Source organism: Tyto alba, unplaced genomic scaffold (genome assembly GCF_018691265.1).
Source record: "Tyto alba isolate M040663 unplaced genomic scaffold, T.alba_DEE_v4.0 Super-Scaffold_10, whole genome shotgun sequence".
Classification (NCBI taxonomy): Eukaryota; Metazoa; Chordata; class Aves; order Strigiformes; family Tytonidae; genus Tyto; species Tyto alba.
Genome location: NW_024881262.1, coordinates 12,246,134 through 12,269,844, shown reverse-complemented (window position 1 = coordinate 12,269,844; position 23,711 = coordinate 12,246,134). Strand labels below are relative to the sequence as shown.

General features: G+C 36.9%; 1 protein-coding gene across 16 annotated transcripts in view; it reads left to right on the top strand.

Annotated features, from left to right (window-relative positions):
- Positions 1 to 23,711, top strand: part of LRCH3 (leucine rich repeats and calponin homology domain containing 3) — a 70,082-nt gene that overhangs the window by 13,221 nt on the left and 33,150 nt on the right. For all 16 annotated transcript variants that reach the window (XM_032982352.2, XM_032982355.2, XM_032982348.2 and 13 more), the window contains exons 2-7: positions 15,302 to 15,446; positions 16,953 to 17,079; positions 17,835 to 17,940; positions 18,163 to 18,299; positions 19,251 to 19,360; positions 23,613 to 23,706. In XM_032982352.2, coding sequence (XP_032838243.2) covers positions 15,302 to 15,446; positions 16,953 to 17,079; positions 17,835 to 17,940; positions 18,163 to 18,299; positions 19,251 to 19,360; positions 23,613 to 23,706 — 719 coding nt within the window. The remainder of the gene's footprint in view (positions 1 to 15,301; positions 15,447 to 16,952; positions 17,080 to 17,834; positions 17,941 to 18,162; positions 18,300 to 19,250; positions 19,361 to 23,612; positions 23,707 to 23,711) is intronic.

Here is a 23,711-nt window from a genome sequence, read left to right as displayed (position 1 = left end):
TCTGAAAGCTGGAAGTTGTTAAAGTTGAATTATTTCCATCAAGTCTGATTAAAATTCAGGGAGTGATTGTTGCAGTGGGACTGTTTTCTACAGTTTGGGGTTGCATGTGTTTGAGATATTTTTTTTTTTTTGTGGTGCTGGAACTACTAGTTTACCTGCTGTTTCACCCAAGTTGAAGACTGTTGCTCCTCGTTTTACCCGAGCCTGTTATCCTAGTCAGGTTTTGGGAAAGATAAGTGGATTGAATAAATTTAATAGGAGAAAAAAAAAAAAAGATACATCCAGAGGCTTGCACATGGACTTACAATGTAGCAATAGTTATAACTTCATTCTCAAAGCGTTTTTTTATGTCTTTTGCTTTAAAATGTTTGGGGTTTTGTTGTTTTTTTAAAGTCAATCTGTTTAGTTGGGTAATTCCTTTTGTACCTGAAGAAACTTTATTTGGAGGGTTGAGGGGATGAGTTCATTTACTTCACAGTTCCCCTCACTGCTAACTTTGTGAAGCACTCTTGTAAAATGAAACCCTGCTCCACTGGAACACAGTCAAGTATTTCATAAGCAGTGGGCAGAAGGCAGGGTGTCATGTTGCGGAGGAGCAGTAGTATGCTTTCATACATTTCGAGTGTCATGCTTGTGTCCGTGTGTTAGCATGTATGAAGCAGTTTCTCTGTAACTTTGAGGTTACTTTGGATTTTTTACACATTTGCAAGTGTACACTTTTTAAAATAAGGTTTTATATATATGTAGAGCTCTAAGAATAGTAGCAGTTAAAATAGTCGTTATGAAATAGAATAATGGAAGTCTCTGGAAGTGAAATTCTCATGGTTGTGCAGTGTGGGCAGTCGCCACACAGTTTTTCTTCTGTGGCTCAGTGTTTGTCAAGGAATCTTCTAGCAAGGCAAAAAGCTTTCCTTCTCCTTTTTCTCCTGCTCCATGCACATTGTACTGAGCCAGTATAGGTGAGTTGTCACATGCACAAAACTGACGTTTTTCAGAAGGAACTGGAAGGATAGAGCAAACCAGCCAAAAACTTTCAAAGTGACTGCTACAGTTTGCAATTAATTTCCATCACGGCCTCTTAAGAGCAGTGTTTACTCTTAAACCCTGATTTAAGCATTTCCCTGAACCAAAGATGGGTTTGGTTTTGGGGAAAAAAAAAAAAAAAAAATCTATTTTCAGTTGTAGTTGGATCAGTTTGGGTTTCGTTTTGTGTGTTTGCTGCCAGGGATTCATAATGCTTATTTTTCTGTGAAAATATGTATACAATTCACCTCAGATATTAATTTGAGAAGGTAAAAATAATTTTGATAGCCTTGCTACTAGTTTTTACCAAGCTTAGCTTTTAAAAAAGTGAAGATGTATGACATTGTGACTGCCAGTTCTGTAGTCCTTGATCCCTGCTAATGTCTTCATGGTGTCTTTTTGACTGAAGGTGACTTTTATGGTTTCCAGATTCAAAATTTATTTTATATTATGAACATACATTTTGGCAATTGCTGTCATTTATCTCCTCATTTGGCTATTCTCTCTGTTTGATATGGGATATTTTGCATACGTATCCTATACTGTTGTTTTATTTCTTGACACTAAAATGGCTTGTACTGCACAGATGACTTGGTAAGACTCCAGCTCTTTTTCTAGAATTCTGGCAATAATTATCCTATTGAAAATTGCAGTGCTGCTTGTGTAAAGTGTAACAGACTTTTTTTTGTTAGGGATGATGTCAGCATGAGAGATGGCCTCAAGGAGTCATTAAAAGAACACAGGACTTTTGACTGTTAGACTTTATTAACTTTTCTCCTCAGTAAAATACCATTCGGCTGAAGACAGATTAGTGTCTGTCCTGGTATGAGACATGTTTGGTGACCTTACTGGGTAGTCTGATGAAGCTGTATCGAAGTACCGTAAATACGGAGGCACTTTATTAAGAGCTTCAGAGAAATGCAGTAATAACGGGCATAAAATTTTATAGAAATGCTTGCCTTTCTCTGAAAGTAATTGGCCTTTTTATGTGAAGTTACTCACTTTGCTTTTTAGGACCTTGGAATTTTTAATTCTGGTTTGAGCTGGTTTGTTTCTAACTCTCCATTTAAGACATTCTGCAATGTATTCACAGCTCAGATGTTTTCCTTTGTCATCTGTCCATCTATTGCTGACTTTAACATATCATTCTACTTAAACTGTCTGTGGGGGGAAAAGGGACTAAGATAATATATTTTGAATTGATTGGTGAAATACAGAGAGGGAATATGCAAAACAAAAGTGATAGTAGGTAAATTGTAGCTGTTATATTAGCTGACATATTTACATGTGAAAATACTTGTAGGTAGAGAATTTTATGTACAATATTAAGATGAGCTGAAGTAATTGCTAGCTTTTAGTAAAATAAATGGATAGATGGTAGAAATATGAAGTCTTTGTTGGTTCCATTTTACATTTCCAGCCCTCCTGACTGACCTATTCCTGCCTTTGTTCCCTGCCAGGTCTCCTTCCCCAAGTTAGAATTTAGTCACAGAGCCATTGGAATTGCTGAATATATGAGATATTTCACTGATAGAGATGAAAGCCAGAGCAGAGCATTAAGCAAACTGACAGTAACATATAGTCATCCTCACTGATAATCTCTTCAGGTGGAACTCTTGATAGGTACAAACAGATTGTTGAGGGTGGTTTAACAATGTAGTAGGTGTACTTGGAGTGCCTAAGCTGGTTGTGGGAGTGCCAGCTTGGACAGCATGAATGTATTCAAAAGGTATTGTACTGCCTTATAGGGGTTTGCTAGCCTGGCTCAGTGCTACTTAGGAGGTCTTGATACTCTTCTGTCAGCAGTGTCATTCATTATCATTGTACACCATCTGCATTATGTTTTAGATTAACCTGTGTTACTGCTTTTATCCATGTTATCTGACCCTTCCTTCCCCTTTCTTTTCTGAATAACAGGAGCTGACTATGGATTTTAAACTGCAGGCTATGGTATCTGGCATCATATCTTAGAGCCTAATCATGAAATGGAGGAGCTAATATTTATCATATTTTTATTTTCCTGTCTTTATTGTGAAAAGTTGTATCTGCAGTATAGTTTCTTGGCAAAAGTCTTCTATTTTACATAGCTTCTGTGTACCTTATATGCATACTGTATGCTACAGGTTTTCCATGTGAAAATGGAAAGGTGAGAGGATTGGAATTAAAGGAGATAGTGTGTGAAGACCTTGAAGCTCTCTGCTTGCTGGCCGGTCTCTGGACCATGAGAAAAATGTGTTTCTCTAAACTTGTAGAAGTAAGGAAATGAAAAGTTGCCACACAGAACACACAGCCTTCTCTCCTCTCTTAAGGAGCAAATGTTCTTCCCATTGCAACACTAGCTCAGCTCTCTGTTCTGGAGGTGGCACCTTGCATTGTGTCCTGTACTAAAGTATATTTTTAAATACAATTTACCATGATGTGAGGATAAGTTTTATAATGACAATAGCAAGCTTTTTAATTAAAAACAAGATCAAAAAATATGTATTATTAAGTGACTTGACTTTTAGATTCAGCATTCCAACTCGAGCCTGCAAGAGAATATCTTCAACCAAAGTTTAATGAAGCTTGAGTATATCAGGAGACACTGTCACAGCAGGTTGAAGAGCTTGCAGCCCTTTGCCACATTCATTCCTATTTCTGTGCAGCAGTTCATCTCTCCTGCACTGTAAACCAGATCACTAAGAATAAGTTGCTGTAAGTTATGAAGTGACAACAAGGTTAGTTCTGCCCCCATGAAAGTGAGAAGTTACACTCAAGTCTTGAGTTGTCACTCGTCTTGAAGCATTCATGAGAAAGTGAAAGGATGTTAAAGAAAATGAGAAATTGTTTCCTGGTAGAGGGGGAGAGTCTGTAGATGGGCAGTATGTCTTTCCACTAATGTGGAACAAGACCAGCTCAGGCCTATGGGAAGTAGAAATAGTGGGAAGCACTGATGCTTTTGGTGGGAGTATGTCCATTTACTGGTATTCATTCTCCATGATCCCAAGTGTGACAACCAAGAAAAGCAGGTGTCTTAAAATAAAAACAGATGAGGAAGAAATACAGAAGGAGAGGTAAATTTCATGAGTGTGCTGGGATTGAGGGCCCAAGTCAAAGCAACAAATCTGAACTGTGTAATGATTCCAAGTAATGATGTTGCAGCAAAACATTTACAAAATGAGCTTGGTCTCCTTTGTTTCAGCAGAGATAGTTGCTTAATGCTAGAAGAAAATAGAATGCTTAAGTAATGAGGACTTTGACGTGATTCAATTCCAAGTAATGTCTGCTTAGAAAATCCTGATTAAAGATTTCATTTAAAAAGTTGTTTCATTTCTTCTCCCCTGTCTTTTTCTAAGCCTTTTTGTAAAGTCAAGGCTTCAACTTGTTTGTCAATGTGCAGATAAGAGCTACTTTAAGGAGACTGCTGCCAAAGGAAGTCACTGCCCTTATATATCCGCTAGAGATATAGTTCATGTAAGTCCTCCCCAAGTTAGCTTCAGGGAAAATTTGCAGGAGTAGTTTAAACAACTTTAAAAATCATGTGAGCTAACTTGCCTGTTTATCTGCCTGATATGAATTGGGAAATGCTCAAACAGGCATTGCAGAATCAGTAGTTCACAGCAAAGGGCTGGTAAGGAGTATCCAATAGAGGTGATAATTTTGCACCAATATAGTTGTAGCCCAGAGGGTGTGTCTCCAAGGCTTTCAGATATCATTTTAAACTGTCTTGGTTAATCTAGTATAAAAGGCTAGACATGTAGATTTCATGCTATGATTTGACCTTTTTATCTTTTTTTTTTTTTTCTTTAGTTTGAAGTCAACAAGGAGTGGATTTGGGTCAAACCCAAAATAGCCTCTTCTAAACCAGATTTATCAATTAAGGGGTGTGTGCTTCCTTACCAGCTTTGTAGGTATAGTCCAAAGGCTGCTCTCCCTCGTTATAAGTACTGCATGTATATTGTATGTTTTGCACAAAAAAAAAAAAAAAAAAAGAGGGACCTGCAAGGCAGCTGGCCAGTGAGGAACTGAACTTCCCTAATTTAACTGGACTTGGTGATCTGGAGACTGGTTCATTTCCTCAGCATTCAGTCTCTTGCAACATTACTTCTCCAACTTTCACTTATTTTAGTTTGTTTGGCTTTATGTTTTAGGGTTGTTTGAAAGAGAAGCATGATTGTGCTGTTGGCTGGATGCCCAAGTTTAGTGAGGAAAGGGAATGAAATTGCTAGAAGAGGGAAGATTGGGGAGGCAGCTGTGGGCTGCGTGGTGGTATCTACCAGAAGTTGGAAGTAGACGATATGTAAAAATTTTTTTTAACCCTAAAATCCATAGGAAGGGATTAGAATTAATCCTTATTTTCATACATAGATAAACAGTTCTACTTCACATCATCTCTGCTGTAGCAATACATGAGTTGCAGTTTGTATTCTGCCTGTAGTCTGTCATGGTATTTACTGACCCAGTCATAAGGCCCAGCTGGTAGGTCATCTGACTTCCTTCATCTGCCTCCCTTTTAAAGCCACTGAATTCCACTCCATGCTTATCTGAAAAGTGGTTACATCTCATTCCTGAAGTGTTTGTTTTGCTCCACCATGTGCCATCCTTAAAATACCATGCTGTGTACACAGGTACATATCTGTAATGAGCAAATTTGGGAATAAATCCCTGTATTTTCTACTCTGAAAAGAACTTTGTCTTTTACTAGAAGTGTGTGTTAACCACGAAGCTGCACTTTTGGTTCCTTATTATCAACCAGCTAGTCCAAATCCCAGCTACTGCCAAAAGTCATGATCCCTTTTGTCCCTACACATGCAGCTACACATTCTCGTCTTCTCCCTTATATTGGTGTTAGAGATTACCCAACTGCAGCATGAATCAAATCATGCCTCAGCAGGGCTGAAAACTATTTGTGGCAGCGTTTTTTTGCAGGATTTGTTCTCAGTAATAAGACCCAACTAGCTGTGTGGCTGCGCAATAGGGAGTGCTGGCACAGGGAGGGGATGATAACACATGGCCAGTAAGGAATCGTTCCCTTCACTGGTTTACAGGGGCTGACTGTGAAGCCAGGGTCTACATTGAAAAATGAATGAGTAATACTTGACACAACAGTTTTATCCATTGAGGCTACTGATTTTCCTGCTCCAGAGCCAACTAGAGAAAAAGAAACTGGAGTCAGTGGAATTAGGAGTTCTCAGTTCCTTGCAGGGACTGGAGCTTGTCACTCACTCTTTCCTGTTCTCCAGTAACCACAAAGAACAAATGTATAATGGTGTTCTATAGTTTCTACTGGTTTTCATTTTATTTTGTTTTTATTTTTAATTAACAAGCAATATTATTCCTTGCAAAAGGAAAATAAAATTATTTTGCAGAGCAAGTGGCATTATATTCCAAGTTGTTATTCTGATTAGAGTGTTTATCCTCTTCTTGCAGTACTCATGCAGTATGCTCCTGTGAGAAAATCATGCTTTTGTTGGGAATGTGCTTTCTTGTCAGAGGATGTTACAGCAGCTGACATTAAGTGCAGGACTATAAAATATGTGTTTATGATTAGTCAGTGTTTTTTATGGTGACACCTGTGAGGTTTTCATTAATGTGTAAAAGAGAAAGCTAAACTACAGCAAATATGCATTAAAATCATGTGGAGAGAAAAAAGGGAGAGAGAATGGGAGTTGGTGCTTAGAATCATCTGTTTTCTTCTTTGATCCCAGGTATGACTGAAGGTTCTTATTTAGTATAATTAAAGTTCTTACAGATCTTTGTACATAGATTTTTTTTTTTTAGTCTTAGCACTACGATCAGTAAGAGAGTTCAACTTGATTAACTTCTTGGTTTTATGGAATGTGTTTTAATGGAGAAGAGTTGAAGGGGCAATTTACTGCTTAAAAAAAAAACGTAGTTCAGGTAATTTGGAAGTGAGATTCTGCAAAACTCCCCTGTGTGACTGTTCTTAAGATGTTCCTGAGTTACAAAAAAAAGCTAGCCAGGTTTCGTATGGTGATCTAGGTGTTGAACGAAAAGGTAAATGCTTTGGCCATAGTTCTCACTCGCTCAAATTGCTTCAAGCAAGGGATTTGTGAGAGTTCTTCAGAGAAGTAAGGGGTTTTCTTGTTTTTTAAAACCTTTGGCAAGAAGCTCTGTTATTTGTATTGAATGTTCCGAAATAAAAGTGTAGCCAGAGGAAATAGCGTATGTGAAACTTTGATCCACACATCTGAAACCTGACAATGATTTGAAACAGGTTTTATAAAGGACAGTGTTAAGCAGCTTTGGTTAAAAGCATGCTACAAACCTTGTCTTTAGCACACAAGGCAGGAAATCTAGAGGGCTGATTTCAGTGTGAAGTATAATCTTTCAGTTTGTTTTGCATGTTATGCAGTATATTCTCAGGTTGGTTGAAGTAGGCTTTGGTGGTAAGCACCTCTGTCTTCCAGGTGTAGCACTGCCAAGTTGACATTTGAAAGAAACCACTAACCTTTGCCTCATTTTCTGTAACTGCAGAAGTTACAGCCTGTTCATGTTGCAAAAAACAGCAGGTTGGATATTCTTGATTACAAAATGTTAGTCCATGGAATTGGTTAAAACACAGTTTAATATTGTTGGTACTGCTGCTAAGTAGGAACATGATCACACATATCAAGAATGGATCTGCTGAGAATTGAAATGTGGTAAGTGTATCAAGGACGGATCGCATGTCTGAATCTAATTTTCCCTCATGAAAAACTGGAAATTGAAACTAGAAATTGGGGGATGTATTTCATTACAGGGCTACAAAAATAATGTAGGTGAAAACAGTCTTCATTATGCCTGTTACTCAGGTATTCTGGCTTGGGCAGTGGTGCTGTCACATTGGCAGTGTGCATTACTTAGGTAAAACAAAGAAGGAACAGCCTCATTTTGGTTCAGTAGATGCCACCTTCTTTCACCTTAACTTAATAGGTTTGCAAGAAGTGTATCGTAGATACATGTGAGAATAGTTGGGAAAAGTTCAGGTTTGACAGGACTGGCAAGTAGAATCTGAGTCAGGAGACGACATTTCTGAGGTTTATTTTAAATTAGGGTATGACAAAAGTGGTAGTGTTACATCATATCATGCAGGAAGAGGTAAAATCACCCCTCCTGTGTCAGGAAATCCTCCAGGTGTGACATGAAGGACTAAGGTTGCCAACATTTTCAGTGTTTATAAAGGAAAACATTCCCAGGTAATGAGTACAGAGACCAGCAGCATCAGAATATCACAGAGGTTTTCATTTATGATGATTTTCTTGTGCAAGAAAAGGCAGTACAATAATAGTGGTAGCTCTTCTGCGTAGGGCTATGCTTTCATTTTATTAATTTTCTTTTAGTACCTTTTACAGGAATGGTTCCTAAAAATCAGCAGGATCACAAGCATTGCTCTTCTCAGATTTTCATTTCAAGTTCTGAAATGTCTGGGAGATGAAACAAATCAATTTATAAAACCAGGATGAATATGCATGAATTTGACTAATAGAATCAATGGCAAACAAAAAGTGAAGTTAAGGTTTATATAACAATGTGCTTCAAATACATTTAGAAATGTGAGTAATCATTCTAATAGAGTTGATTCTAAATGTCATAATTGAGCAATCAAATGACATCAAGTTCCTCAAAAGATCTGTTTAGTGACATTATCTGAAAGATGCCTGCAACCTAAGCAGTTAATTTCCAGGGAGCAGCCTGACTCTTCCAGGACAGTAGTTGTAAATAAGTTGTTCAGGTGAGCTGCTTTTCATATCTGTGAGATTCCATCAGCTGCTTCAAGGATATTCTTCAGTGTGATTGTGGTTTTGTTGTTATCAGTGTGAAACTGTGGAGTTTGCTTCTGGTCTTTGCGTTGTGTATGTGGAAAAAGAAACAAGTCTGTTTACACAGTTCCAGATTTTGAACATATTTCTTCCTGAACAGCTGTACTTCATCCTCTTACAGCAGTTCATTCTGCCTTTTGCCTTCTGTCACTGTACTGGCTGTCAGCCTCCTGGTCATTGATTGGCTTCTCTATTTATATGAAAATATATTTTTGTATGCAAACTGCAAGTTAATATATCTTAGTCTGTTATAAAAGGAAAAACGTGGATGTGCTTTTAAGTTACAATGCATGCTTCATAGTTTTAGGGAAAACAGAACTTTTTCTTGCCCTTTAAATGAAGTCATCCTAGTTGAGGACAGTTATTTAGCAGCCAGTGTCACCATCAGGATTCAAATCAGTTCACAGATACCAGAATGGTTGCATCACTGCAGCACATTCATAGCTGATGTCACACAGATGCAACTGGGTTATTATAGAAGACATGATACATCATGGGTGGGAGCCCAAAGTTTATAGCTGCTGACATAATGTCACAATCTCTCATACATTAGTGTTTTGCCAGTGGGTGTTATGGTGATTGCTGACATTTGGTTTTGAATAGATGGCCAAAAATCTAGGCTTTGCTGTTTTAAATTTAAAATAAATAAATAAATAAATATTTTAAAAGTGTGTGGAGAACACATGCAGATCTCTGGTGACAAAAGGCAGATTTTTATCAACAGAACTTTGTAGCACAGCCCAGGCCTAGAACTGCCCTTCATTGCCATGGTTAATTGGAATGAGAGCAGAAGCGGTATTCCCATCGCAACAGGGTTACTGGACTGCTCACATTAGCATCTTGTGATGAATTGGAATTCACTACCACCCGGCTAGTTTGAGTGCCAGCAACAGTTGAGCTGCAGCTCCCTCTCTTTCTAGCATATGTAGTGGGTTAAAGTATCCACTACTTTAAACAATGTATCTTTATGCATCAGTGATTTTTCCTTTGGAGACAAAATTTGTCTTAGATCTTTAATTAAAGATGTGTGAACACCACCCTGCTAACATTTGTTAGAGGAACATTCTTCTTTGAGCAGGAAGAGTTTACATTTAATGACAAATAATGCAAGTTTAAACATAGTGTATTCTCTAGTCACATTTAACATTGAATTTGCTGGATTTCTGAAGAGAATCCCAATTAAGATGGAAAAGGTCAGTGATCTGACTCTGCCCTGCGATTTCATTTTGTATTTGTGCTGTTGGGTTTTTTTATCTTTCACAAAGAGCTTAGTTCCAAAGAATGCTTCCTTTTTGCCAGAATTCCACATGATCATGCCTTCAAGGAAATGCATCCATTTTTAGCAGGCTAGGAGAGCCTTTTTTAAAGCAGATTTCTGGTAACAGTAATTTTAATCCATGAAATTTGAACACAAATAAGTCCCAGTTCAAATTATAATAGCTGTATTTTACTCATATGCTTATTTGTAGTGAAAGTCAGCGTTTGTGCTTTTGGGGACAATTAGTCATTCGCTCTTTGCAGTTTATGGCATGTCAAGCAGCAAAGGTGTGCACATACAGATTAAAGCAAATAATCTGCACCATGATGATTACTCCTTAATTTGACATTGATCAATTGCTTCTTACTTCATGCTATAATACTAAAAATTTTAATTCAGATTTTTAATATAATATTTCACTACAACTTCCTGTCATTTTTTGAGAAATTGAGAGAAATCTTTGCACATATTTTAATTTGCCCAGTAATTTGTGCTGCAACACCTTTTTATTTTCAGGTTGTTGAACAGTTATTTTATGCATACAGTAGCAAAAGAACATCGCTAACACAAGTCTTAATTGACAAGATATTTTCAATAAAATACCTTAGTTTTTGTTCCTTTACCTCACTCCCACTTTCTCTTTCCGAAAAGCACCAGCTACTGCTGTACTGCAGGGTAGTATATATATAAATATATGACCAATCACTGGAGCGCTCTTTTCTTTACTTCTCTCCAGGTTTTGTCATAGCTGTTCCTTTCGTTCAGATATTTTTAGGAAGAAGGTAGGGAAGAAGATGGCGTTGTTGAATTGTTTCATACAATGACTGTTGTACTCCCTGGCCCATTTCTGGTCCCATTTAAGGTCCACTTTCTGGAGAGGGAGAGGGTACCAGAGGAATTGTCCAAAATCACAAATGTCACAGAGTCTTAGGGATGCTGTGTTCTGGACTTTAGGAAATCTAAATACTTGTTGCAGGTTTGCAGGGGTGCAAGGTGGGGATTGCAAATAACCAAAAGCAGTTCTTCCTTTGCAGAATCAGAATTCACGCTGTATTTTATCATGTATTGCTTCCATCTAGTTCTTGAGGTGTTCTTGTTTTACAGTATAGCTTAAGTAGCATAAGTCTTTTTTTTCTAGAACTTGCCTTTTCTTATGGTCCTGGCAGACCTTTCCTCTTATCTCCCCATTCAAGCACATGAAATCATGGATGCTATGTATAAGATAGTGTTCTCATGACCATCATGTGACTAAAAATGCTGCAGACTTATTAACCAAACTTGTAATTGGTTAGAACCATATTGATTTGTTTAAGAGACTGTACCACAGCATCAAAATTCAGCTCTGACTTAATCTGCTTTCCACTGAATTTCTACTGCTAAACAGAAATTCTAAGTTTTAAATATCACTGTAGATTGAGGGAAGTCTGGAAAAACTTAGCTGTTGCTGCAAACCAGCTTTGGTGTCTCTTTTCTATCATGCTATGGGCTCATTCGTTTTTTTAAAAAAGTGTATTTTCACTTCTGACCTGATGTTATTTCGTAGGGAGTTATTTCTTTAGAAATACTAAATCATAGCTCAGGATATATGAAGTTCCTGACTGGTTCATGCCTTATGGTCTGCACAATATGTAAACACTAGGTTTTAAATGTTTTTCAGTAAGATGAAACAAAAAGCAACTGAGAATTCTCATGTTTGTGGTTAAACCCTTTCCAAAACAGAGTTGAAAGAAACTTTTTCTTTGTGTCTCTTCTGCCAGAAAACATAGCTCATTACTGGGGAAGCCTGTTTCTTTGTTAAAATTTTATTTTAAAACAGCCTGTTTCTTTGTTAAAATTTTTTTATTAAAACAGACTTCGCCATCACAGCTGTGTGAAGGAGGGATAAAGCTGTGTGCTGAAGGATGTTAGTATATTGTGACGTAAGTGGTGAGATTCAGTTCAGTCCTCCAGGGTCCATAAGAAAAACACTTACATGTCATACATGAACCGATGTTGTAATAATTCTTTAAAATAAATAGGTGCTTAAACATCTAGTCAATGTGGTATTTTTTCTAAATTACTCTTGCTTGTTTCTTATAATCTCTGAAATAATTTTCATTCTTCTTCCTTTCTTACGTGATAACACTGTGAAACCAAGTTTTACAATGGCAAGTTGTATGTATCACACACAATTTCAGTGATTACAAATACTGTGACTGGCTGCACTTATTAGAAATTTTTCAGGATACATCATTTTTATTTGTGTTGGGACAGTATGTTTGTTTGGAAATTGCTCTTCTCTTGTTACGTTTTACAACAATGTTGGCACAGGAGAGATCCCACTGGGAATGTCGCAATTTTGGACATCATATTGTTGCATAGTTTTAGCACTATTACTCTGTGTTAAATCTACTGCAACTATACACCTTAGGGGAGGGGAGGGTTGGAGTTTGCTGTTTTCACTAAAACATTAATGAGAAATGAATTATGGAAGTAATGCAGAAGAAATCCTAGGGCCGAGTAGTGTATTATGGGAGATGGTTTGTGCAAAGTTGGTGTCCATTGCATAAATTCCCTTGAAATGATATGCTGTGTCCATGCAGGATATACACAGTTACTTTATTGGCTCCTTTAGTATCTACAGATTCTTAAGCAGGTTCTGGTCAGTCGGATTCATTTGCTGTTTCCACTTAGGCTGGAGTTTGGCGAGTGCTTTAAATCAGCAAAAGTAATCCCTGCCGCCATAACAAGGAACTCTGCTGCCTGCATCATCATTTTTCCCTGGTGCTGGCATAGGATTTGTGGGGCTGTGTGGTTAAGTGATCAGAAAAAACATTGTATTTAATTTGGATCAGCTTCCCACAGACTTTGACAATACAAAGGGCCTGGGACCAGCAACAGAGGTAAGAAAACTTTGGGTTTGGCAGTAGTAGGAAGCAGGATCCATCACAGTGGTCTGTCCTTGCATTTGATGCATTTATTTGATATTTTATCTGGACTAGTGTATGGTAAAATTAGGATGTTTATGGAAGCTGCCTCTGTCAATCTGCGAGTGCGAGTTTTTATTTTCTTTTCTCCTAGTAGCAAAGAAAGGGATAAAAAAGGTTGTTTCACCAAAAAAATTGAAAAGAGCAGCAAAGATCTCAAACTGTTTTCTGTCATAAGGCAATTAAACAATTCTAGATATGCAAGGCTGACTTAATTCTGACAATTCTATTATTTTGTAGTTTTAGCTCCCACATAGAGATGGTCAGAAACATTAACTTAGAAGTGTTGGTTTTTCAAAATCAAGTTCAGACAAGTTTAAGATGAGGTCATGTTTGAGCCTGGTAAAAACTGGAAAGAAGCACCTAGAGTGATTTTTTTTTTTTTTTTTTTTTTCTTTTCTTTTTTCCCTTTAATACTTACACAAACAAGGAGTTTCATTATGATCCCCATTACCTTTTAGTATCATTAGATTAGATGCTTCTATGATTTTCTTGTTTTCTTTTCTGTTTGCACCCTGCCACATCTTCTGAACTTTATATCCATCATAGCCTCTGCTATAGATAGCTTCAGTCGTACCTGTAGATTGGATAATGTGGTTCCTTCCCACTTGTACATTAAAGTTCATCTGGAGGTTTTTCTCTACAAAGTTTTTCACAGTGATTCCTTCTACTGAGTTTTTGAATTACTGGTTATTTATAAGTAATAACTCATGGCTTATTCTAAGCATTAAGGTAGACCTAGAGTCAGCTCCAGCTGCACTTGGAGTCACCTCTTTTCCTTAGGCAACCTAGAGCAGCATACATTGGAGCAGTGGTAGGCAGGATGTCTCTGAGGAGAGCTTTTTTACTCTGGAAAAGCTTCCCTTTAAAAAAAAATCAAAAGACACAAGACCTATCTGCATTGACAGTCTTTAAAAAGTAATTTGTACTAGACAGTTCCTTGGAATAAAGATATGAAAATTACTATGTCAGTTATTGTATGCGTTTTGGAATGGGAGCTTTTATCTTCTTGTGGTGATGAGGAGTAATTGAAATTCAAAACAAATAAAGAAAATGGCAATTAAATTTTGATTTTTTTTTATTGATTTATTTAAATAATTTATTACACCAATTCATGTTAGATGGGTTTTAAAATTAATATCTGCCCTCCCTTAAAAATGTAAAGGTGAAGTGTCAGTTTATTAAACAGGCAGTATCTCTGTGGGAACTCCCTGCTGACACAGGGCGCTCTTGATGTGACCATAACTCCTCTCAGAATTAAGAGCTGGGTGTGTTAGAGAGCAGGAGCTGTTTGTGTTTGTGAGACCTGTCCCTTGGCATTTATAAGCAAGAGCTTTCCTTGACCTTCAAAGAAAAAAATAATCCTTTGCAACTGCATTATTTATCACAATACAGCTTTATCTCTTGAAGAAGAGTAATACTAATGGGTACTTTATACATATAGACTGGTAATTGGGACTGACTAAGGAAAAATATTGATTCTTCAAATACAAACATTTGGTGGGAGCTTTGGTTAAACTTTTGTGTCTTCCCAAGCAAGGAATGTATGATTACAAAGAAACAGTAAAACTTACTGCTGGCATCAAGCAGAGCATTTCCCTGCATCTGGGAAGACCCTTTACTGAAAATCTTTCCATTGCTGGGTTGAGATTACAAGCTTGAACTGGTATCTCTAAAGGAGGGAACACTTTGGCTAGAGTACAGAAGGCTTGTCTAAGGTGTGTGTCTCACGTTTCCCTTGTTGGAACTGTTACTTATAAATATGCGTGTATTTTTTTAAAATAGATATTTTAGACCAGACATTTGAAGCTGAGATTTCCATGTAGCAGAGAGTACTTTTAGCAGGGAGCTGGGAGAAAAGTACTTCCTGATTCTTTTCATTACAGCACTGCCCACCTAATACCAACTCCATAATCTAAAGATGGTCTTGGAATAGAGATTTAAAGCTGGGCATCCAGCATTTTAAGCAAGTTTCCTCTAAGCATAAGGCAGTTCAGGATCTGAAAATGTGACTATGAAAGAAGTGTTGCATTTGGCTTTTTCTCATTGTGGCAGTAAGATTTTTAAAGATGTTCATTTATTTCATGTTTGAAGTGAGTCGCTTCATAATCCTGAAAATTTTGCAGGCAGTACAGCAAAACAGATTCCTGTGCAACTGTTCCCACCGTGTGACAGCAAATATACAGACAATACTTGTCCTCATGAAGTTTTAAGATAGCTTTACTGAATGTTTCTTTTTTCCCTTCCTTCAGATTTGTCACGGAACAGACTGTCAGAGCTTCCAGCAGAAGCATGTCATTTTGTCTCCCTTGAGAGTCTTAATTTGTACCAGAACTGCATTCGATATATCCCAGAAGCCGTTTTGAACCTACAGTCATTAACTTTTCTAAATATCAGGTAATGATTGTCTTAGAAATTTTGATTTAGCATCAGTAATCTAGGTTTATATATTTTGATGCTTGCGTGGTGCATAATCATCACATTGCTATATTGTATGTCATTGAATTGAAGTGACCTGAACCAGTCTTACCCTCTTAGCTGGGTCAGGGAACATGAGGATTAAGCAGCAGCTTGTAGACGTGAGTATGAAGAAGAAGGCTAATTTAAACTTAAAGGATTTGCAAAATAAATTCCACTAGTTTTCATGTGAAATACAAGCATGCAGACTGAAAAGAGATTATAGAGCTTTTGGATAATCTTTACAATTCAGCTCTCAGCAGCTGAATAAGTTTTATGCAATTTCCCTTTATCTTCACTGTACTGGTGGCTTTTAAAGATCTTTCTCTCGAGTGTTAACACTTCTCTGCCAGCATTAAAAGCTAATTGCTACAACTTAGCCTGTTGATGAAATTAAACTGGGCAGCATTGTGCATTTGTAGAAGGCCTTTTAAGAGGCGTGGAAAGTTCCTCGTCACAAATTGGCAGTGATATCAATCCAGAAAAACTTCAGGCTACTTTCTTCTGGTGTTATGCTTTTGCCACTTTAATATGTTTATGTTTCTTTATTTTCTATTTTTCATTGATGGTGAGAACTGTAGGAATAGAATATGAAGCAGGTATGGGTTTCCTGTTGCTGTGATCTCTAGTAGGTAGAGTCCAGTTACGATCCTTTTAAAAGCTGCTGTTGGTTTACCTACTGCTCAGAACGTTTGGGGGTTTTTTTATGCTTTAATAGCAGGGAAATCTGGGTTTCAGGCATGAAAAAATACAAAAAATACAGCAGCATATTTTGCTAAATGTCAACATCTGATCAAAGCCTTATTTAAGATCTTGATAACTTTCTTCCTAATCATCCAGCCACTGCTCCTTGCTATGTTTTATTTTTAAAGGGAGTCTTTCTCTCTTATAATCTGTTCTCATTCTGCCTGGTTGATCAAGGTTATGGTCCAGTCATATGACCTCGTATTTACTTTAGGAGTAGTTTATTATGAAATGTCCAAGACTGGATTTTGGAATAGCAAAATCTATCATACGAAGATCCTTGATCCACATGACTTACTCAATTAGAAATATACTTTAAATATTCAGTAAGTAAAGACTTTCTGTGTAGCATTTTGAAGGTGCTGACCTGCAATACTACCTATCAGAAAGACTTTTGCACTCCGTTAAAATACACACATTTGTGACAGAGGGTGGCCGGTTACCAGAAGCACCCGAAAGGGCATGAAAATATCATATTTCCGAGCAGTGAGTTTGAAAGTATCTAATCAGGCTTTGTACTTGATATTCAGTTTGTTCACATGTAACTAGATAAAGCCAGTAATGAAGAACAACTTAATGGAGCTACTTTTACAGTAATTATAAAAAAACCCGAGCTGATCATCTAAATGGAGTGTGCTTTTTGTATGTGTCTTTCATTGCATTAAAATGTGAGGTGATTTTGTTTTCTTTCTGTCCAAAAAGTCGAAACCAGCTTTCAACATTGCCAGTACACCTCTGTAGTCTACCACTAAAAGTTTTGATAGCGAGTAATAATAAGTTGGTTTCAATACCTGAAGAAATTGGACAGCTCAGACAGCTGACAGAGCTTGTGAGTATACAATTATTTTTTAACTTACTATTCAATCTTGAATTTTGAATTGATGGGTTTAATAGATTGAGGTGCTTCAGAAGAAACAACATTTTTTTAAACTGATCAAAGTAATGCAGTAATTAGGATACTATCTGGGCATGTGCAAGATCAAAGTCCTGTTTCCCATTCTGCTGAGAATTTTCTGATTGTAAACCAGTCCCTTTTATGCAGTGGCAAGTTACTTGAATCTTCTCTTAGCCTAAGGAATATTTCTGTCTGCCATAGTATCTCTAACCATGTTTTGTCTTTGTATAGAGGTGTTAGAATAGAGATTGAAATACTCTGTGATTTAAAAAAAAAAAAATTGAGGGCAGGATGCCTTGCAATGAAGATCAAATGATCCATGTCAATTTAATTAAGAGTTTTCCCTGTTTTGAAAGGAAGACTGGATGGAATTAAAGCTCTTGGTGCATTTGTTTCGGGCAAAAAGCTTTTATGTAGCAAGTTGTGCTGTCTCAATTAATATGGAATACCTTGAATGAGGTAACTTGAAATAAGCTTCTGCATCTGAATGCTTAATCTTTTAAAGCTTGTAGTAGCCCATGTAGTTAAAATGCAAATAATGCTTCACATCAGATTTAATGAATATAAGGATCTGAGGTGTTATGTAAGTAGTTGTCTTTTTCTTTCAGTCCTTAAATAAAGCGCTACATATTTTAGTTAACAGAGACTTACCAGTCAGTGATAACTCATTCTGTACTCCTGCTTTGTAGGATGTGAGCTCTAATGAAATACAGACAATACCTCCACAGATTGGCAATTTAGAATCCTTGCGGGACCTAAATGTCAGAAGAAATAATTTGGTGCGTTTACCTGAAGGTAAGATAAAGGCTGTCAGTTATAACAGCAGAAACTTCAAGTACTTTATTTTCAGTGCCTTTTTCTTCCTCTGAGAGCTAGAAGCAGTGTACTTAATTGTTTTGTAAATCACATATTTTTATACTGTTGCTTTTTTATATATATATATATATATATATATATATATATATATACACACACTCTTTTAATCTGATGAATTCTATGTTTACTTTCTATCTCCAGAGCTTGCTGAGTTGCCTTTGATTCGATTAGATTTCTCCTGCAATAAAATAACAACAATACCAGTTTGTTATAGGAACCTCAGACATCTGCAGACCATCACATTAGAGAACAACCCTCTCCAGTCACCCCCTGCACAGGTAAACTGCTAAGAATTTAAATGACTTGTTCAACTAAGAAGAACAGAACAAAGTTAAAAGCTGAAGGATTGTGTGATAAATTTTATTTAAGAACAAGAGGACTTTCATTAAATTGAATTGTCTATAATTGTTTAATATACAGCACAGCTTGAAAAATCCCTTTTCTTTCTTTTACTCTACTGTATTAGTAGTCTCATCCGTGGGATATTACTAAGAATTCTACTGTTAGCATTGTACTAATGTTAACTGAACATTTCTACTTTCAGTGTATGAGAGGAATGTCTCTTAGGCGAGACTGATTTTTTTTTTTTTCCACTCATGTCAAAATTTTGACTGAGGACTCGGTGCTTCTGTGTGCTGATTCACTTTGCAGCTAGAAAATGCACTATGGTTAGTGACTAATTTGATTTTTAATGTGGGTATATAAACCCTTGAGTATTACAGGTTCTACTGTGAGCTACTGCTTCTGAGTCAAGAGTGGCACTTGCTAAGACCTGTAGTTTCAGTAGGGTTTTCCCTCCCTTTTGAAAGCAAAGACAGCTGTTACTGGCTCTGTTCACTTTAAATTTGAGCTTGCTTTGGCAATCTGCCACTGCCATTCAGAGCTGGGCATGGGTGGGATGCATCTGTTCTGATGCCAAGGGTATCAATTCTGGTACTTGTAAATGCTTATGTCTTGTTTGCACGATGACATTTCAGCATCCAGCTGACGAAGTTGCATGCAGACCAGATGTACTTGGAGGACAGCTTCCATTTGTCTGTCGCAGGAACCCTGTCATGTTCTAATATAGCTGTTTCTCTAAAATGCAGCAAGATTCGAAGAAAAGATACATTGGTTGGCATAAACATGCTTATTTATTACTCTCAACTACAGGTTAACTGTCTGTAGAATAATTTGAAAATGTATTGTCAAATTATACTTATGTAAATTTTTAATTTTTTTTTTGAAAGATATGTATAAAAGGAAAAATTCACATATTTAAATACCTGAACATAGAAGCATGCAAGATAGCTCCAGACTTGCCTGATTATGATAGGAGACCCATGGGATTTGGATCTTGGTAAGTTTGATACAATCCAAGTTCCTAGTTTTGATGACATTGTCCTAAAATACAAAAATTTTGTCTTAAAACTTTTTTTAAAAATTTTAAAACTTTACTTATTTTATAAAAAAAATAGATCCAAGTCTTGTTCTTTGGTAAGTGCATTGATGGAGATGGCTTCAAAAAATATAATTTCTGGTACGCTTTTACAAGGTACCACTATATAAGAAGCAAGGAGCAGCTCAGAGGAAAACATGGACAGCACCGTATGAAAGGCAGTGTTAGAGTTGATATACAGCAAGAAGAGAATGTTGGTACCTTCACAGTACAGGGGGTGTGCTCTTGTGTTGCTAACATGTGTGTTCAGTTTATAAGACCTTAATATTTTCCACATACTGAAGTATATCCCTGCTGTGATTTTTAACCTTTTGTACAGAATTTTGTAACTGCTGTGCTCAAACCACAGGTGTAAATGGTGATCTCCGCCCCATTAGTAAACTGTTATTTTTGGCAAGCTTTCACTTGGCATTCTTGCTTAGCATTGTAACACAAATATTGGAACAGTCAGCCCTATCAGCTGCTAAATTAAGATGTCTAGAGAAAATCAGGAGTTCAGATTTATTTCTGTTACCTGATATAGAAGAAAAGGGAGTTGGTGAAGTATGAAACTAAATATATATCAAAATTATCTAGTCATCTTGAAGGTGGTAATAAGGTGTGGAGGAGTAAGTTGCTAAAGGATGTGCTGCTGTCTTAGCAGCAATAAAACAGATCAGAGGGCCTCACAATAAATCATCATGAGTCAGATTTGTGAAGAAGAATTTGCATGAGGGACTGACAGAGAGATTCCTCATCAGCACTGAATGTCTTAAATTATTTCTCTAGATGAGGTCAACGTATGAACATTTTATGTGTTACTCAGTTTCCTAGAGTATAAGCTGTTGCAGCTGGTTTCTGCATAATACTGAGGATACTGTCCTGCTAGTGAAGAGAAAAGGCTCTAAATGATAAAATGTCATGATCTCTTTATCTCTAGCATAGTTTGTTTATTTTTTTAAGAGAAATTCTGACAAAATCAGTGGGCTGTGTGCTTACTGATTTATTGTTGTTTGTAGTTGTATATTACCATGGAAGTTTTCATTAATTGCTTTTATGAAATGAGAAGAATTGATATATTTTAATCATAGCTTGGAACTATGATTGTAAAGTGCAGAGCTGGTTGAGGATCCTTTCTCTAGAGTTGCTTTCAGATTCAACGGTATGAAACAAGCTTCAGCTGGCTTTCCTTTAGCTGTTTTCCCATCTCAATGGGAGATAAGAGTTGATGATAGAATTATTTGTTGTTAGCATGCTGTTAGGGCACTTAGCGTTGCAGGTGATTCCTCCTGTCTTCAAGTACCTATGGAAGAACTGTCCACGTATCAGAGTTCATACTAGGGGAAGATGGCAGAATGAGGATCCCAAATTATTATATTCTGGAACTTTAGGATGAGAGAAATAAAAGCATTCAACTACAGTATAGTTAATATTTCCAGGCAAGTCACAAGAGCTCTTTGTTTGTTATCTTCAAAGGTTACCAACAGAAATAAGATCTATCAGTATACCTAGACTTTGTTGTTATTTTATCTGATAAGTTAGGTGAAATACCAATCTGAAACTGAGTAGGAGAGATTCTTAAAGTTTAAGGAAGTTTGAGTTGTGCTGTCAGTTCAGTCTTGATCAAACATTTTTTCATAACAAAGCTGTTAAAACTGCCAATAAAACAAGATACTCTGAAACATTATGGCAGACAGTGTGGTTTGGAGGTTCTAGTGCAGCCAATTATTTATTTTAGGCTTGTCAAATTGTATCAAACTGTCTTAACAGATTGAAATCTTGTATGTTACAGTTCTTGTCTAAACATAAGAAATGTGAAATTTATCTTGCAGCAAGTTTTGATCTGCTGCAGCCAGTCTCTCATTTGCAACACTGAAGTTCAGGGCAGCTCAGGTTGGTGCTGGAGTGAATGTGACTGGCAGGAGGCAGAACTGTCGAAGGAAGCTGTGGAGCAATTCTTTTAGCACTGAGGCAGACTGATATGGTCTGGAGTTAGAAGTTTTAAAATACGAATTACTCATGCATGAACCAGTGTAGTGGATATTCTAGGACTTGGGCAGCTTACAGGAGGTAAAAATACATGTTTTAGTGTGGCTTTGGAGCTGTGTCTTTGAAATATTGGCAAGTATTGTCTTTCTTTTGGCTGTTGGCCTTACCAGGCATCTAGCTTCTCATCCTTTGATTTCAAGCCTTACATAGCTTTCCAGGTAAGTTGTAGTTGCCCCAAAATGCTCTGTTCTATCCAAATGCCTAACTGTTGTTCCTTGTAGTGTGTTGGTTAGGGAGGAATAAAAATCTTAAGTCTCAACTGATTTCAGGATGGCTGCTGTATGATTATAAACATGTAAAGTGTGCAGCATTGAATAGCTGGTTTTAGCTGTGAGAGTTGGAGACAGAAAGCATCTTTTTTCTTAAAAAGAGAAGGGTCCTGGGAACAGTGATTATGAATTTTTGAGCTTCCAGATAACCTCAGTGTTAGATGTATAGCTTTTCAAAATCTCTTAATTGAAAAGGAAGGCTACAAGAAGAAAATGTTTATCAAAATACCTCCTAATTTTTGAGATGTAGCCAAATAGTCATTTTGATGCTCTTCAATTTGCAAGAATTGTTCAATTTACAACAGGGTTCTCAGGAGACTCTGAAAATATTGATGCATTTAAAATAGAATTGTACTGCAGATGGATTTTTCTTTTCTCTGGCCCATGTTTTAAATCTAGTATTTAAGTACTGTGAACTGGTAGCATAAGTATGGTTCTATTGTCTGTGGTTCAAGTTAATAGTTCTTTAGCTGCACTGGGCGATTTCATGGTCATTCTTTTTTGTTCCCCACTCAAAAGAAGGAAGTTGGTTTTTTTCTTCTCCTTTTTTCTTTGTAGGGGCTTATTATACAGATGATTTTTCTATTCAAATACAGGGCCATAAAGGTGGAACTCTTTTGACTTAATCAGAATTCCATAGAGATACAAGAGCTTGTCTTTTGGTGTACGTATGCAAAGAAGCAGATGTATAGCCTAACATTTCTCATCTGCAGCCCTTCGTTCCTCCTCTTTTTTGATATTTTATGTTTATCTGGAAATTAATATAGCCCCGGATAATAGTCTGTCACTGTTCTACAAAGTCCCATGTGCACATGCAGTGCTGCATTAATAATAATAATTTGAAAATAAGTATTTCTTGAAAGAGGAATTTCAGAGGGAGCAACAACTTGAGAGCAATACCAGTGAGAAAATAACCTACAATTTAGTTATGATGGGGTGAAGCCATTAGCTTCCTGAAATTCGTTCTTCCTTGTGTATTATGTAGTAATTACTGCTGCAGTTCTCCCTGGGGCATCGAGTGCCAGTAGGACAGTTGAGCCATTGTGAAATGCCATCTGCAGTGGATCAGACAAGTCCTATTGTCTCTTTTACTGTAGCTATCTGCAGCAGTTGCCAGACTTGACATCTGTGATGGCTGTACCTCTGAATTACATAGTTTCTAATCCCAGAAATTTAGAGAAGAACTGTATGGCTGTTTGGTTATGTGTATTGTAACACTAGGCACATATCTGATGCCTTTGTCTAGACATGTCATTGACAAAGGCTCTGGAGATTAAAACTGTAGTTCAATATTTATTATATTATGAAGTATTTTAAATACTGTCTAGCTTACTGCACAGTTTCTTAGGTAGGTAATTATGATACAGAAAATAGTTACGTAATACATTCTGTGTAGTTTTGTGTAGAAGTAGTATATTCTGATGTTTTTAGTAATTTTGCATGGGTTTATGCTTATTTATGGAAAAGTTTATGGGTCAGTGCTTTTCAATCAAAACAAAAGTAGTGGAAAATGGAAGTTTGATTTGTTAAACAGTGAAATAAGACACCACTTTGCAGTTTTCTCTGTCATAATTTCTGTTTGGGAAATGTTTGAAGTATGGGTATACACTGTGAATCAGATTAACTCTTAAAACACTAGGCAGTGACAGGTGGACTGCTGACTATCAAGTATGTTTGTAGTTGTAAGAACGTGCCTCTTGTTCTGTGTGGCAAATGCAGTATGATGCCTTCTAATATGCTGAGTTTCTGAACATGCTTCAACTGTGCTTGGTAGCTTATTCTGCTTTTGTTCTGTAACAGCTGAGAAGCTTTTTGGTGGTGTTGGTGTAGAATAACTAAAACTGTGTGTTTGACAGCCATGAGGAACTTTATTCTGGTCGCCCATACGGAGCACTTGATTCTGGCTTCAACAGTGTGGACAGCGGAGACAAAAGATGGTCAGGGAATGAAGTAAG